Source organism: Pleurodeles waltl, chromosome 6 (assembly GCF_031143425.1).
Source record: "Pleurodeles waltl isolate 20211129_DDA chromosome 6, aPleWal1.hap1.20221129, whole genome shotgun sequence".
NCBI classification, from domain to species: domain Eukaryota; kingdom Metazoa; phylum Chordata; class Amphibia; order Caudata; family Salamandridae; genus Pleurodeles; species Pleurodeles waltl.
In genome coordinates, this window is record NC_090445.1 from 318,828,678 (window position 1) to 318,847,110 (window position 18,433).

Here is an 18,433-nt window from a genome sequence, read left to right on the forward strand (position 1 = left end):
CCAGCGGAAATGTCTGAATGTCCGCCGCGGTCTTTTGACCGCGGTACGGTCATTCGGCGGCAGAACCTTGGCGGACGGCCTCTGCCGTCCGCCAAGGTCTGAATCAGGCCCTATATGTACTCGGTGTGGTGAGTGGAATGCCTGTTAGATTGCTAGTTCCTACCCTAGCTCTCATTTGCGATTTTGGGGCTAAGAGTGGTGCAGATGAGGTGGAAAATGAGGAAGATGAAGAGAATATAATTTCTCACCACAGATGATCTAGTCTTCAAGCTGTCTCAGCTAGAGTAAGCAGTGCTCTGCAGTTTCTGCCCCTTGGTAATATTATGTGTCTAGATGCTGAGAATTAGACAAGGGGACGGAACAGTAATGCTATTTTTGTTCCCTCAGTGGATTCAACCCCAGACACAATGCTGCTGGACCACAGTGAGATTAAAACCCAAGTGCTTTTGGCTGCTGGGAAGCTGGGAAGTGGCCCACACTTCAGTATCCCACGCCTCCTACTCCAGGTATATCATGTCATGGTGTATGTCTCATGTTCTTACTGTGTACTCCGGCACTTCCTTTACCTTTTTTCCTTCCTTATCCATCTGTATCTCTATTCATCTCCTTTGTCATTCTGTGCTTCTCTTTGTCCGCCTTATTCTAGCAGCGGACAGTCCATCTGGAATCCAGAGCTGTATATCCCTTAATCTTTAAATAGATTAGGTTTGTTCTTCTTTCTTCCAGGACTGTCTAGTGGAGAAACTGAGCTAATATGACACCTGTATATGTTATCTGCATTTATATTTCACTTTCTGACTTTAATAAGGCATTATAGTAGTTTCTTGACCAGGACAATCTTTTCATGTACTTTGATGATTTCCATGGATTATATATATTTTAAAATTGTTTTATTGTATTTATTGACACAGTGAGGACTAGACAACATTATTTTACAACGCAAAGTACACATAACAAAATCTACTATGCTCAAGCATTCCCTGCTCATTGTGGAAATTACCAGGTCTCCTGTGCACATGTTGAACCTTGTATCTCACTTCCAATGCACCTCCCTATGTTGCTGTGTCTGAACTTCTGTCGGGTTAAGCCTTGCCAACTTCTTCATGGACCTTTTCTGAAGTGTGACATCCTTGTTCGGTCAGTCATTTGCAAACTGAGGGATATCCAGAGAGTCAGGGACCAAACCTAACTTGATGGGAGGTACAGACAGTCCTCCTTTTCCGAATGGGTCAGTTTACTTCCAGTCTCCTGTTTTAGGGCCTTGTTGGCCAGCAGGATTCTTCTTATTCCTAATTCCTTCTCTTCTCTTTTTGCCCTTGGAAGAATTTACTGAACACTTAGACCAGAAAAGGAATGACTGCCCATACAAAGTCCATTTGTAACTGTGTAGTACTTTTTCATTATGACCAGAACAAGGAAAAAGGAGGTTATAAAGCTCAAATTTTACATCAGCTCTCAGTCTGGGTTGCAACTGAGATGCTAAATTTAGGAACCTGGGGAGCTCCACCTACCTTGTACAGTTCAAACCAAATCTGAGTTAACAGTTCAGATTAATGGAAGCACAATGTCTGCATCTTTCTCCCCTCTTTCGATCTTCTTCACCCATCTGACTTTCTCTTTTAGTCTCCCCCTTTCTTTCTCTTTCCCCTCCCTAGATTTTATGACGGACTATAATCATTTCTCATTACTTCTCTGTGCTTCTGTCTGCAGAGAGAAACTGGCCGCTGCCGGAATAGTAGTTTCTCTGCTGGTGAGCGATCACAGATGTCCTCACAGTAAGTATCACATGAGAGGATGTTTAACTGAATGAAAAGCATGAGAAACATGCTCCAGTGGATGTCTGTAGGGTTCAGAGTCACTAGGGTAGGTTGCAAAACTATTTTCAGTTATCCTTAGCCGAGCAATGAAGTTTGAAACTTTGAAGCCCGAGTTCTAGTATGGTAGTGCCTGTGAAGCTCATGAATGTTTAGAGTGCAACAGATAAGCTTTGGAAGACTTTGGAGGGTTACTAATGTGAATAACTTAACACCTTGTCTTGTGCCTCAGCCTATGTTGATATAATTTGCTACTCTCTGATCCTGGCTGTACCTGATACCCCCATGCAGGTACAGCACACAACTAGGGAAATTCCGGATGCAGGTTTAAGCTTGGTCAGAAAACAGGACACCTAAGAAAAGTGTTCATAACGTGATGGGCTGCAGCTAAACCAGTGGGTACAACATTCATCATTATGTTTGATATTGAAGGGGGCTGGAGGGTTCCTATAACCATGGAATCAATATCTTTGATGCATTGTTGGAAGAAGTATAGGTACTGGCACTCTTTAGAAAGAATGCTGTGAACTTAGACATTCAGTCTTGCCTTATTTTAATACTTTCCATCAAACAAAGAAGCATGCTCATCGCGTGTTGGCACAGCCACTGAGATGTAGTATTTCTTTTTCATAAGTATTGTGTTTTTTCTGGCCAGTGTAATAGTGTGTTTGTTCTTCGGTAGAGGTGCTATACAAGATAAATGACAATTTATGTGGTGGTGAGGGAGGCTGAGAATTGTCCCTGAATGTAGCTGTTTTGGATGTAATTAGGCAAGTCAGTTAAGTGAGTGTATACACTTCGCTAACATTTGCATGATATGACTGGTCATGAATTTAAATCACAGCAAGGTCATCGTAGCCATCCCTTCTTCTAAAGTTTACTAACTGAGTACTGTTACATTAAGTATTAGTAAGTCCTGTAACTTGTTAAAGAAGTGGCAGAAGTATGTTATGAAGTGTCCATAAAGACTTGTTATTATTATTTTAATATACTCGAGTAGAAATTCCGAAGATGATGAGTACGCTAGGTTCAAGGTGGGTCATAGCTGTGAGGCACTTGAAAACATTGTATATTCCCAAATGGCTTAAACAAAGCATTGAAGGATTTGGTCTGTCTTGCTTAATAGTATTCTTGACTCAGTACAAGGCATGGACTTGAGCAATTAAACGTCCTGCTGCCGTCAATCTTTCCCCAAATTGTGAACAATATGCATAGTAACTCATTTCGAGCTGTGCAGAATGCATGTGCACTAGAATTATACATTCCTTATAATCATGGTTCCTAGTGGTTCTGTCTAGCTGTAATGTCTGCTGTGGCACCCAAAGACTGGAGTTCAGCATGTGACTATGAAACTCTATGATTTTCGAAAAATGTATTTGATTTGAATAAGCTTTCAGAGCACCCAAATAATCAATAGTTATATTGGTGCTTAGGTTATCATCAGCCTGGTTATTATCCACATACTTAGTTGTCTTGTCCTGCAGTGCAAAGCTGAAACTTCACCATAACTCATTAGTTAATATAATATAATCTATAAGTGAAAGATTTATAGACCTAATCTGTTTTAGTGAATTGCAGTGGTTTTTAGTCTCCCAAAGTTTAAAGTTTGTCGACAAATGAAGGAATTTCATTTATACTCAGGTTTAAAGCTGCTTAGAATTCTGTGGCATGAGTATAGGTCAGAGTCTACAAATACATTATTTTCAGCTTCAGGCAATTTGCCTGAGTTACTGAGTTGGAGGGAAATCGTAATAAAGATTGTAGGTCTAAAGTCTCCAAGTTCTCCAGTGCCAACACTTAAGCCACATGAAGTGCAATAGGCATAACCTTGGTCCTATAATTTCACACCAACAGGATAATTAAATACTGCTGTGCTTACAATTAGATTTCTGCACCCCTCCCATAACTATGGAAATTCTTTTTTTAGTGCATCCTTATGTTAGAACCAATCCAGTTTAGAATTAATGACTCATCCAGGGTAATTGTACGAGCTAATTGTTTCTAGTTTGACACTTGACAAGATTATCTCACTAACGTCTTCCGTCTAAATACTAGTACTTTGCTTTTGTCAGTGTTTATCCTCAAGTAGTCTCTCAAGTGAGTGAAGATTGTTCGGCAGCCGCACAGCAATGTGGTCCATATAAACCATATTATCCATGTAATGCCGACTTGCTAGATGAAATCGTCCCATTTTGGGTGAGGAGGAATGAGTTTCAGCTGTTTAGCTAATACAGTAGGGCCAACGCTCACCCTTCCTTGAGACCACTTTTTACATCAGTTGCGATAAATGCCTTTTGTATCTAGTCAAGTAGTACCTGCTGCTTGGCAGACCATAAGGAATATTTCTCAATAAAAAGTTTTTCAAGAAGTTATCTCTTTTTGCTAGATCATTGGGAGCCAGAAAGTCAACGAAGCAGCAGCTTACATTGCCCGTCTGATCCCTCAACATGCAAGCTGTTGCCCGTAAGGCAAAGCCCTGATCAGTTGTAGAATGCTCAGATTGAAACCTCGTTGTTCAGAGGGTAGTTTTCTTCATTGGGCCCACATTTATTGCCTGTCTTCACTGTTACATCACATAGTTAAAATAATAGATCATTTGTAGGGATGCCATGATTGTCCCTTTAATGAAGAAGTTTAATGATTGGTCACTACCAGATCTCTTCCTTTCTTGCTTCCAGAGTTATTTATGTAAGATAAATAGGGCTGAACACTTCACCCCCACCATTTCACATTATTTTTCAGCAACGGTCCAGGTTGGTTTTCTGAACCAGCAGCTGTAGAACAGTTCATACGTAACATAGTTATTTTCATATGTTTAGTTAAAGGTAATAGTTCATTAACGACCTCATACTCCATCTCTTGTTGCACGGGATTTGGTAGGGAGTAAGCCTAAATAATAGTTACATGCCACATTCAATCACTTTTGGGGATTAAACGTTCTATTGAAGAGCCAATAGTTAAAAATGAAAAAGTAACCAACTTCATACTTTCTGGATGCTTCTACTTGTAATTTGGTTAACCATTCCATGCAATAATATTCAGATTTATTTTCCCTTTCTAATATCCTTGTATTTATACCTTAAGATTAAATATTCAGACAGAATAAACTGTTCCTTATATTTTATATAGGCCCTCCTTTTTTTTAAATATAATTTATTTTTTGGTTCAAACAATTAATATTGAACCATTCTTTTGCTTGATGTTTTTCTCTTGTGCTAAGTAATACTTGGGCTGCCATACAGTATATACAAATTATACTAAAGGTCAATTACCTAAGTCACTTAAATTATAAAATAACTTCTTGCTTTGAAATTCTTTCAACCTTCCAGTGCTAAATGGTTAAGTTCCTGTTCTTAAACCTAGAGGATAACACTCTAAATATAGCAGTAACTTTTTTTATCCATTTATAGGAAAATGATCGCCACTTCGTGTTTTTTAAATTTTTTATAGTAGACTGTTCAGCTGATATAAAAGCAATCATTTAGCACTGAAGAAATTCCTTTACTAAAAGTTGGAGGAGCAGGTCTTGCTAAACAAAATTGACTATTTAGTATTTAATATTTTATATTAGCTTAACATGCCCACTTCGCATGAGCATTCCTCATGTGAGCTAATTATCATCAATATTGTCATCAAATACTCTTGGATTTATTCACATATTGAGGTCCCTACACAATAAAAATGATTTTAATAGGATACATTGATCTTAGTTTTTCGAGATCCTTCTCAAACTTGCTGATATAGCTGGGTTATTTGTGTGGGATCATTCCTTTGCATGTTAATTATAATCAAACATTTGATTCCTTATTGGTTATCCTTCACTTAAAAAACATGTCTGTAGTTATTCACATCTGATGGTTAATAAATAAGCACAACTCACTTATTGCCTCCTTGGATTGATTGGGCCACTCCAGGGGAGATCTCCAGTGGCATTTTGTCCTATACTATTGAACCTAATCTGTTTATTACAAAAACATGTTTCCTGAAAAAGTGCTATTGCAAGTATTAGGAATATTAGTTTTGTCAAATTGACATACCAATGAATATTCCAGAACAATTCAAGAAACAAAGGCCTTTGATTCATTGGAATGGCCATACCTTTTCGCGCTGCTGGCTCGACTTGGTATCAGCTCTTGATTTCTTAAACTCATCCACCTCTGTTATACAAACTCATCAACCGTATCCGCATTAACTACAGGTTACTCCTCCTTTGCCAGTAACCCAAGGCATGCAACAGGGTTTGTTGTATAGCCCTTTTAGTGTTGTCTGTGGGCATGTTATTTTAGTACTTAAGCCTGGTGCTTGTGCCCTTTAGCTCTGTCACATTTTATTCTGCTTCATGTTTATCATTTCAGAAAAGGCCACATTCGTTGTGGTGTTTCATTTTCTTTATCTAGTTGTTCTTTCGCCTAGGAAAGCATTGCATTTCTTAGCAGGACATACTTTTCACTTTGTGCTTTCCTCAAGGCTGCAGCGAGATAGGGCTGCCGGCACATGTTGTACACTGCATCTCCAATGTTCACAGAAACACACACATCCTTACATGGGGACATTTTCTCAGAACATCAGCAATTTTATTATAAAACCATTTCTCTGTCCCATGCACGTTAGAGGGAGATTCCATCCAGATGACCACAACCTCATGCTAATTGACTTTGCTACAGCTGCTTGCTGAGACTACCAGTTTCCTGGCCTACATGGGGATGGTGTCTCTATAGACAACAGGCTCCCTTGCTTAGGTATGGGGGATGAGTTCTTCCCAGGGGGGAATCCTGAAGGGCTGATTAAGGCTTATTCTGCTGTGTTCTAATAAAGCTTAGGTAGGAATTGCACATTACTCATAGTGACAGTATGGTGGGACTTTTATTGTGTTTCACTTTCCTTGTCACCATTTTGCTCCTATTATGTTTTATCATTCTCATTATTGCATTTCATGTCAGTTGATCTAAGACACAGCTGTTTCAATAAATCTTATTGAACCATTTTCTTCCTCTGTTCGTCTTTGCATGTTTGTGACTAATATAACTGAGAGAAAAGGATGAGATCTGATCCGTTGCGATTATCCGGAGAAGTCCTTATGTCATGCGCCCGGTTGCCACAAATCATCCCTGCTTTTGGGAAGAGATGAAGCAATGCTAGATGGCCGGAAACGGATTAGGCCGACAGTCACATGGAGTGGGATTGGATTCAGTTCCCCACAATTCAGGTGATGCTGCTGCCCAGATTCATCCGCTTCATTACGATAATGAGAGCCCATGTGACAGGGTGTTTCCTGTTGCGTATCCTTTTCGCCATCGCAATGGAGCCTCTCGCAGTCAGACTTCACCAGCACCACTCCCACCAGGGCCTGGCTTGCTTGCCCCATATTGTTTTGGTATCCATGTATGCTGACAATGTCATTCTCTATGTTAAATACCCCCACGAGAATTGGTCCCAATAGTCAGGGAATTCGCCCAGTTTAGTGGGGGTTCTCTGTCATCACCATAAATTTGTCCAAATGTGTAATATTTCCGCTTACATCTGCAGCCCAGGAGGTGGAGTCAGAATTTCCCCTGCGCTGGACGACCAAACTGATTAAATACTGTGGGTGTGGCTGAGCCGGGACATGGACACTCTCTGGCTCTCCAATTATGGCCTCTTGATATGCTGGCTGGAAGATCGAGCAGAGGCATGACTGGCAGGCTTGCTTTATCAAAAATGGTTGTACTGCCTAAATTTGTATACCTATTTCTTAACCTCCCACTCCACTCCCACTGCCGTAATACTTCAGACGCTGCATCCACTTTCTCCTTACAACTGTTGCTTGGGCTGTGAAATAGCCCCAAATTGCTGGGGAGATTCTTACACTACCATGTGAACAGTGCTGTCTGGCAGAGCCAGATATGGACCTTTATTACTACTACACACAAGTGCAATTCGCACACTACTGCCTGTATCCCACCTGATTCCTCCCCTACACGGCACCTGAACATGGCCACGCTTCTCCATGCCCCCTCAAATTAGCGCTATATCAACCCCCAAAACAGTCCGGGACCTTGACTGACACTGTGAGATGCTCGATTTTGGTATGGGATGGTCTAAGGCGGGAGTCTGGATGAAATTACATTATAGCTCCTCCCTTCCCCTAGTTGGCCATCAGGCCTACCATCACACAGGACGCTGGCACACACAGCATACAGCAGAAATTAAATCTCACAACCACGGGGACACTTTTGCCACCCCCAGCAAACATTGCAAGGCCCAGATGTCTTTCAACTTGATACATATACATACTTTCAGCTACGGACGTCCTTGACAGCCCCATCACCGAGAAGTAATGGCATTTCTGTTGAGCCCAAGCACGAGATCTGTCCCCCAACTACCGACTTCGCCTAATGCACTTCAAATACTTACACATGGCTCTATCACACTCCGGAACGACTGCACAGAATGGGCCTCCGAGAGGATGCGCGTTGTACTCGATGTTTGGTGGCAGACACAGAGATTCTAGTCTTGGGGCTGCCTAGATACTGGGAGAGTTCTGGAATGCTGGCTTTGATACAATTTGAGGAGATAACTGATCCTCCATTGAAGCACATGCCCCAAGTTGCACTACTTGGGTATGTGAAGGAGATCCCGCCAGATCACCGAAGCCTGATGCGCTCCTGTTGCTGTTTGCCAAGCAAAGGGTGGCACTTCGCTGGGGGTGCCGCTTAACTCTGAAAAAAGATGTATGGCTCAAGGACGGGGCATACTGCCAGGAACACTTGACAGCTTATTGGGACCTATTGCCAGAGAGTGCACAACCCAAAGGTATCTTGGCCCCACTCGAGTGACACCTGAGAGCGCAGGCGGGTAGTGGTGATTAGAGCGTGTCCCCCGTTGCATGAGCATCAGATTGACGTTGTATCTGGCGCCTGTAGCTCCTTGCAAAAGGATGGCTTATGAGGACTGTATGCCATTGTGATACTTTGAACGTGCTGATTGCCCCCTGTGAGAAGGGAACTATTCAGCTGAGACCTTGCTAAGTGGTGACCTCCTTCCTCCCCCTTCCTCTTTCCTGTACACTAACTGCCATTATGTAATGAGTGTTATTTTCAAAGAGTGACTACTAGACCTACGAAATGATGTAGACTGTCACCTCTTAATGTTGGCTGCATAAATACGTGTACCATTGAGATGCTCCCTTTGTTTTGTTGCACGAGTTTTCTGTAATGTTTTGAACTATCAATAAAAAATAGAAAAATACACAAAACAAAGCCACCTTGCGCTTGCCCAAAAAGTTACAAAGAAAAATCTTGATTACTTGTGCTGAAATCTATAAGAGTATGCATTATAATTCCCTCTTCATCCTGATCAAATGGCATTCCCCAGATTTATATCCTTCATGCTATAATTTCTCTGAGACATAAAGAATTATGTTTTTATCAGAAGGGGAGTACAGTGACAACTTTACCTGTCACTTCTTATACTGCTGAAAGCAAACAAATCTAACATCTGTAGTAACTTTAAATTCAGTATATGACTATAGAGTGCCTAAATCTTGCTATTGTTACCCAGCCAAGGTTTTTTGGGCTTTTTTCTATGTGAGTGAATAGCAAAGAACAAACATACTTACTATAATGCACGATTAGCTTTTTAAAAAACCTCTAAAGAGATGATGTTCATTCCTTCGTTGTCATTTTGCTTTTCCCCATTTAATCTTGTCCATTTGTGGTATTCCTGCCTAGATGTTGACATATAGTGCAAATTATCATGTGCTCTATACTGAAAGAGACATTCAGAAAATTAGATAGATTATTGCTCTCCCTGCTATGGGCAGGTAAGTGGAGCAGGGCAAAATTGGACAGGTTAAAGTTAGGTTGGAGGATGGAGGCTTGACCATGCCCGAATTGGAACTTTAGTATTTAGCAGGTCAGCTTCAACATGCAGGCAAATGGTTTTCAGATGAGGATAACTGGGTGAAATAACCATTGGCATTATTTGTTGAAGATGAGCCATTCCTATACCTTCGTATGAGTGGATACATTTTTGCTTGATACCCATACTTGATTTGTTTAACGGGTGCATATTCCCCCCCCCTTTGGTTAATGACTACAACTCTTCAGATGGGTGAGTCAAAAAATGTAGGTGGTGCAGTGGAGTGAATGCGGCAGTGATACCCCAGAGGAACCTTTATCCCGTTTCAGAAGGCCCAGGAGGCATTCCAGGGTGAGTCCCATCCAGTTTTTACAATACACCAGCCTGGCAGGTGTAACCAGAGAGCTCTGGATTATGGGAGCTCTGGATTATGGGAGCTCTGGATAACACTCCCAGGGTCTGGAACTCTTAGGAAGCAATTGAAAACATAGTCCCAAATGTTTCTGAAGGGTCCCTGGCCCAGGGACCCTTATTGATATCAGAGCAGGGCCATAGACAAGTTTCCCTTATCCAGAAAGCCTTAAAGGATGACAGAGGAAGGATTCTGTCAAAGGCAAGACAGCATTGGGACAGTGATATAGTAAACACTATTGCAGCTGCACAGTAGAATAGAGCATGTTTGCAGGGGAGTACGATTTTGAGCAATGGCAGATTCAAACTGATTTAAATTAAATTTCCTACATTGTACATACTTAGATCTCCTGAAACTTAAGTCCCCTACAAGAAGTATCCTGTGAGACCTTCCTGCTCCCCAGGGTGTGGTGAAACAGGAGTCTCATGCATACATAATATGACTCTAAACATGTAGCTCACTTCGGGTGGAGTGGAGTGATAAGACTCTGTGCAATGATGATGCTGAGGATGGAGTGTTTTCCAAACAATTTTCATTAGATATGGTCCAGAAAACAAGTAGATAAGTAGCAAGATATACATTTGTGATATTGGGGTTAGTCATAGCAAAACATTGTATTGCCATACACTAGCTTCATCATAGTGCTTCTGCAGTCTCATCACGGGAAAGGTATATGAAGGAATAAGCTACAGCCAAACAACTATGCAAGAAAATGGTGAGAAAATATGAAAAGGCAATATATATATAGAAGCTTGCTGATGCAATCCAGAATATGCTTCAGACGTAGTTTAATTCTAATAGATAACAGGATAAATATAGAAAAAGTAGAAAATAATGATATGTTGTTCATTTTTGAGGTGGGAAATACTTAGGGCCTCATTATGAGTTTGGCGGTCGGACCGCCAACCCGCCATGTTGGAAGATGCAAAAAGACTGCCACGTTGGCGGTCTTTCAGACCGCTGTATTATGAGTTATACAGGCAGGACCACCAAAGACCACGAAAAAAAGGGAGACTGCCAGCGGCGCAGCAGTCCGGAAATAGGCAGTCCAACCACCAGGTCCGTCAGCATCGCAACCTAACACCGAGCATATTACAAGCACACAGTTCCCCGTGGTGGCATTCCAAATCACGGCGGTTAGCAGTCAGCAAAGCAATAGACAACTGCACATTGAATGGATTTGAAAACAACACAGCTGCCACACATTGCCATAGTGGTCACACCTGCAAAGGGCACTATAAAACACACCCCTTCACAGACCACAATTCTTTGCATTTTCAATGCAAAACACAGAATCCAGAGCAACTTTTTTCACAAACACTCCATAGATTAGGCACACCTTTTCTTTCACCATCCCATAGAACACCCTGCAAACACTTTTGTCCATTCACTACTTTTACACTTCCCCTATTTTGTGAGTCACTGTCATTCCACCATGTCACATTTTAAACAAATCGCTGTTTTTCAGAATATGAGTCAAATCATAAGAGTAGAACTGCAATTGTTTGGAGCACAAGACCAGCACACTCCTCTCAGTAGGAAACTGAGAATATGGGACAGGATAGTCGACAGAGTGAATGCTGTAGGCACCACCCTGCGCACAAAGGACGACATCAGGAAGAGATAGAAGGACCTCAAGGGCAAGGTCTGTTTCCCTGGTCTCCAGGCACCAGCTGCAGGCCAAGAAGACTAGCTGTGGCCCATTACATCTCTCTTCTTGGCAGAAGAAGGTCTTGGCCATCCTGCATCCTGAGGGCTTGTCAGGAATACCTGGGGGAGTGGAGTCTGGTAAGTCACAAAACAAAACATTTCACCAAAATGCCATGCCATGTCATGCATGCTCAAAGCTCACCTTTAACCACTGTCTTGATCATGTACCCTACCAACATTCAATACCCCAAGTATCAGAGTGCAAATACTGTCAAGCTGTATTGTTGGACCCAACAGCACAGCTACTAAGGTTCATTACATGCCATTGGTCCAAAGTGGGCCTGTAAGTCTTTCAGCATACACTAATAATCCCAGGACTCATGGTATGTCTCAACAGGTAAATGTATGCCCAAACCTAAATGCAGTCTGCATACAGAAATGAAAAACCCAACATTTGTATAATGTGTGTAGTAGAGAGAGTTACCTTACTGCAACTCTCACGAGGCACTGTTTCTCTACTCCAAACACCAGACCAGTGTTCACTTGTTCATATGTCCCTGTTTGGCATCTCCCAATTGAAGTGTATGTACCTGGGGAGATATCATTTGTATTGTGGGTGTAGTACAGGAAGTGACATGCCTGCTAAGGCCAGGAGGCTCTATTACTGTTACTCCACTTACCAGCTCTGTGTTCTTTTCTCCAAATACCATTGTTTGGTAAACCACAAATGAAGTGTACTCATCTGGGGTGGTGAATAACATTTGTATTGTGTGTGTAGTACATGGACTGACATGACTGCTAAGGCCAGGAGGCCTTGTATCTATAACTCAAAACACCATACTTGGGTTCACTTGTCGAAACCTATCTGTTAGTGAACTCTTGAATTAAGTTTACTCACCTGGGAGGATGCCATTTGTATATAGGTGGGAAGTAAAGAGAGTGTCCTGAATACAAATCCCAATAGGCCCTCTTTTCTCTAACTCAAAACACTAGCCCAGTGTACACTTGCCAAAACACATCTGTTAATGAACGCTCAAATGGAGTGTACTCACCTGGAAGGATACTATTTTTCAAGTGTTGGGAAGTAGAGGGAGTGACATGACTCCAAAGTACAGGAGGCCCTAACTCCAACCACCAGTATAGTGGCTACTTGTCCAAATGCCCCTGCTTGTTAACTCTCAAATGAAGTTTACCCTCCTGGGAGGATAACATTTGTCAAGTGTGTGTAGAAAAGAGAGTGACATGACTGCAACTCCCAGGAGGCACTGTTTCTCCAACTCCACCCACCAGCACAGTGGTCACATGCTACAATGCATCTGTTTGTCAATTCTCAGATGAAGTATACTCTCCTGAGAGTGATCAAGCACAGAATATGCCCAAATCACAGACATATCTGTCAACATAGATCAATCTTGACTTGCTAACTGAAGATGAAATCTTGGAGGACAGGAATGGCACTTTACCTAGTGTGCAGAACAATGATCCATACAGCCTCAAGATGCATAACCAGAATAACCAGAATGGTATTGGCAGCAGACATATTCACATTGCACAGTTACATATACAACAAATTCCTGGGTCTGCCTGTATCACACTCAACTACGCCTCCTACTGGGCCAAGCCATATCTTGCCTAGCCGCTGTTTTGCCTGCACTGGTATCCTCCCAAGTGTGAATGATCTGCACATCTCAGCAGCTGCTTGATTAAATGGAATTGGCATGCTTCACAAATGCAATGTCAATACCACCAATACATTGGGTACCTGCACAATAGGATTAACTACAGCTTAACTTTGCACATGGTCTCTGCATGGTCTCTGCTTAATGTAACACTAAACTGTAGGAGGTAGATATCACAATACAACCAGTAGTATTGTATGTTTCGCAACAACAGGTTGAGCTGCCACTGGGCACATAGAGGCCACAGAAGAGACTGCCACTAACCCCCTGGATGAAGCCCTCAGTAAAGAGGACACTCCTGGACGTGGAGGACTTGTCTGGCCCATCTGGGTAACCTGGTCAGACACCAACAGGGAGTCGCACTGTGCCCACATCAACACCTGCCAACCTGGTTGCCTCAAAATCACAGGCAACCATTTACCCCCTAACTAATGTACCTAGCATAGTGTCTACCATCTCGTGCCCCCCACTCCTGGATCCTGATTCGCAGTGCAACACGTCCGACAATGAGGGTCCAGGAACAAGTTAAAGAGGGCACCCTGTGGCAAGGGCACAGGACTGTCGGGGGAGGGTCCCTCGGTGGGATGCTGTGGGCCAGCTGGGTGAGGTCACTGGGGCTGCTTCTAGCCAGGACACAATCAGCCATGTCTTGGGGGGTCTATCAGAAGTCCCAAGGCATGATGGGACAAATCTTGACCAAACTCAAGGAAATCAAGCGGCTACATAGGAATATCCATAGGGACATGCAGAAACAGATGGAGGCCCACACTACCAATATGGCCTCCCTAACAGGGGTGCAGAGGGACATTCACACCACCCTTAGCAGGGCTTTTTAACAACAGTCTACCCCTTCCTTTGGCTCATAAACACCAGGAACATCAACATCGGTGCCAGCCATTGGAATGGAAGCCCTGCCAGAGGAAGAACCAGACACCCCTGCCTCTGGAGCGCTGATTTCCCCCCCCCCCCCTCCTGCCCCAGCACACAAGCAGGGGATATCCAATAAAGAATCCAGGAGGTGCGGATGGGAAGACGCCCACCACTGCCAGCAAGTGACCTCTTTCTAGAGGACCTCCTTTGTGTGCTACACATTCACTCTGTTGACTGATCCTAAACCACATTTAATTTCCAATGGGAGGAGTACTCTGGACTTTGGACTCCCACTGATGTGGCATTTACCCCAGTGTTTCTTACTATTTTGTTTCTTCATGCCCCAATTTTTTTTTCTGCATTAACATTGTAATAAATTCACCCATCACAAACTCATTGTCGCCTTGCTTAATTTCCTTTTTGCTATGTTGAGTTATGAGACCATGTGAACGATTTGATGAAGACATAAGCTACTTATGCAAGCAGGGATATGTCAGAGGTACACAGTGTCCATCTCAAGATAACAACCATTACACATAACACATTAGTGCAAGTGTCTGGTCAACCCAAAAATGTAATTCCAGTATACAGCATATAGGCAATATGTTGGGACTTTTCAAAGCAACTCTAACATGCCCACATGAAGATGAAATGGAGAGGGTACCTGTACAGAGAACAAAACAAGGATTATAGGCTTGGAACCATACATATGGCACAAGTCACTTAGCAAATGGAACCAAAGTACATTGCAAGGAAACTGACACCGATAAAGCAACTTCATCAAGGTGGTGATGTGTCCAAACCAATATTATCAAGCAGCCTTTGGATGGAAACTGCAGAGTATCAGCTCCCTAGCTGTTTCCAGAACTCTCAACTCCACACATTCTCACAACTACAGTTCATTGTACAGTCAGTCATTATATCACATGACAAACATTCATGAAAATTAACTGTTGATGAGATCTTCCCACAGGCCAGCTCCTTCCTTTTTCACCAGTCACCCTCAGTTGGCATTTCAGGAGTCTCACCCTGTCACTCTGCAAGCTTCCCCTCCTCTGAGATGTACAGGATATTCCTCCGCAGGGCGATGTTGTGGAGCGTGCAACATGCCACAGTGATCTGACACACTTTCCCAGGTGAGTAGAGGAAGGCTCCACCAGTCCGATCAAGACAGCGGGAATTGGCCTTCATGAGCCAAAAGCCCACTCCACTGTCCTCCGTGTTCTTCCATGGGCCTCATTGAAGCAGACTTCCCCTGGTTTAATAGGAGTCCTCACTGGCGTCAACAACCAAGGACGGTCTGGATATGCTGAGTCTCCTGTCAAGGAATGGGACATAAGTGCAACAATGAGCCAATCACTTCATGATTGTAGCACCTGACATTGCTCACACACATTCAGGAAAGTCATGACTTACCAACAAGCCAGACCCTCTCTGGTCGCAGTTGTGACATCAGCTGGGGTATGGTGCAGTTCTGGGGGTTTGTAGCTAAAGGAGCCAACATGGTGGACAAATATTAACGGAGCTCCGCTACACCACCTTGTTGTTATCCTGGGGAAATCTCCTACATGATGGGCCACCCAGCTTTCATGCTACCGTGTGCATCAAACTAAAAAGGCGTGCTGCAGCAAAACACCACTGACATGTCCGGGCGTGTACGGAGCGGCACCCCATGACGCTGCAGCCTGCTGCCTGGTGAGCTTGGAACGGATCAGCCATGTTGTGCACCTGTAGCACTGGCTGCTCGGATTGCGGATGCCTACTGTGGTCAGCGATAGTGTCATGTTGCCCCTGAGTCGACACCAGGGGGGTTGGGGCGACAGCCGACAGAGACCCCCAAGATTGATGGTGAGCCGGGGAACTGTAGGGGGGCTGTGGTTGCTCAGGGCCTTGAACCATTATCATTGCAGTGGGACGCTGTCACTTTAATTGGGATGAGGGATGGGGGCGCTGGACACTAGTGCTTTTAGGCGAGGGTTCCCCTCATCTGGTGGCTGTCTGGAATTGTGTTGGCCTATGACTCTTCTCCCACCCCCGTCACGTAGGCTCTCATTATTCTAATGAGACTACTGGATTCGAGTGGCGGAATCGCCTGCGGTGTATGAGACTGAGTCCTAATCCGGGTTTTGCTACAGCTAACTAGCAGTGCCTCGTCTCTACCCAGGAGCAGGGATGATTGGGCAGCTGAGCGCATGACACAATTGACTCCTCAAGGACATCGTGGTCACTCAGATCTCATCCGTTTCTCCCAATTACATTAGTCCCACATATACAAGGACAAGTTGGGGCAGCATATGTTTCAATAAGGTTTTAATGAAGCGACTGCATCTTAGACAATGAAGCATGTACTGCGATAACCAACACGACAAAGCTTGACAAGATTAAAATTGTGACAAGGAGAGTAAAGCATAGAAATAACACTACCATATTGTCTCTAGAGTCAATAGACTAATTCCTACCTAGGCTATATTAGAGCAAAGCATGTTAAGCTCTAGTTCTGCCTTCATCATCCCCCGTACCTGAGCAAAGGCCTGAAGTCTGCATAAGCAGCTGTAGCAAAGCGTTCAGCAATCAGCATACAATCGTGGTCATCTGGTTGGGATTTCCCTCTAACGTGTATGGGACAGGGAAGTGTTTTTATAATAAAACAACAAATGTGCCTACATAAGGATGTGTGTGTGTCTATGAATACCAGAGACAAAACGTTACCACGTTCACCGGCAACCTATCTTACTGTAGCCTTGAGAGAAGCACAGAGTGCTTGTTTAAGACCACAGGCTGGCCTAAGCAAAGAACAGCTAGAAACAGAGAAATAAAACAAGACCGCAAATGTGACTATTGTTAAAAAAATAAAATACTGAAGCTGAATAAAATAAATCTAGGTTAAAGTGCACAGCGGGAGGCCTAGTGTGCTAAAATAATGTGCATGGAGCTATAACTAAAATGGCTACACAACACCCCCACTCTCCCAAAGGACAATTGATACTACACCCTGTGGCCATGCCTAGACAACCTAAATGGAGACTGGCTCATGGCGTGAGTGGCTATTGCTAGTGGGTGCCACCCGGCTACAGAGGCTCTGATGGAACTTGCAACCTTATAATAGGAGCAATCTCTAAGTTTTGAATTGCTGCTGCTCTATGAGGCCTAACTACACAGTACCTTAACCATAAGATTTTGCCAATTACCTACCTGCATATATCCCTGAGCTTCTTCCACCCAGACCTCCTGCGTATGATACCTGGGATTCAGCCCCCCTGTGGCCCCAGACTTGCAGCAAAAGACTCATGGAATGTCGTAAAGTACTACAGCAAGCGGCTACCCTGATGGACACCTGGCAATGCTCCACCCAGGACCCCTTGGACTGCCCCTCATCAAACGGAGAGAGCTCTGTGGCCACCTGGCCTTCCGTGCCAAGCTCAACAGTCCCACCTGACATAACCCCGCAGATAGCAGGAGACCATCATCTAATGAGGACTTCATCCATGGTTCCTATGTTGTCCTGCCCAACACGTGGAAAGACCACTTTACTAGATTTTATGATGCAACCTGTCAACTACAGCCATTACTTCTGTATAGCACAGCATGGATAGCCACATATGTCACGATTAAGATGAGGTAGTGTGATGAGCTGCTCCCAATGCCAACACCTTGCGCCCCTTTAAAAAGCGTTGGGCATCTGCCACACCCCACTGTAATGTAAGTTATGTTTCTCTTTTGTTTTATCTAGTTTGATTTGTGTGGTCATTTGTTCTGGTGTATTGCTCTTTTGATATTCACTGTGTTATTGTTATATTGCAATATTGACTGTTCCTATTTGCACACCATGCTCCCTTTTAGGCAATCTGTTAAAACATTCACTTTAACTCTTCGTAATCCTTCTAAAACACAGCTTGCATGGATTAAAAGCCACACGTTCCACAAGGTGTTCATGCATACCAAATACTCTACTCTCCCCATGACCTGCATTAATGTACTAACATGGAACATTCGCAGCATGCACATTCCAGCTCACAGATACGCCATCTACTCCTATCTTAAATGGCAGACTACCCATATTGCCCTGCTTCAAGAATCTCATCTGACGATTTCGGAAGCTGATGTACTCAGAAAACGGTGGTGTGGCAAAATTTATTCCATCAATTATTCCTCTTGTGCTTGAGGAGATA

At 43.4% G+C, this 18,433-nt stretch overlaps 1 protein-coding gene across 2 annotated transcripts in view; it reads left to right on the forward strand.

Annotated features, from left to right (window-relative positions):
- Nucleotides 1-18,433, forward strand: part of DCAF11 (DDB1 and CUL4 associated factor 11) — a 291,457-nt gene that overhangs the window by 47,836 nt on the left and 225,188 nt on the right. For both annotated transcript variants that reach the window (XM_069238129.1, XM_069238128.1), the window contains exons 3-4: nt 388-506; nt 1,711-1,775. In XM_069238129.1, the coding sequence (XP_069094230.1) occupies nt 388-506; nt 1,711-1,775 (184 nt within the window). The remainder of the gene's footprint in view (nt 1-387; nt 507-1,710; nt 1,776-18,433) is intronic.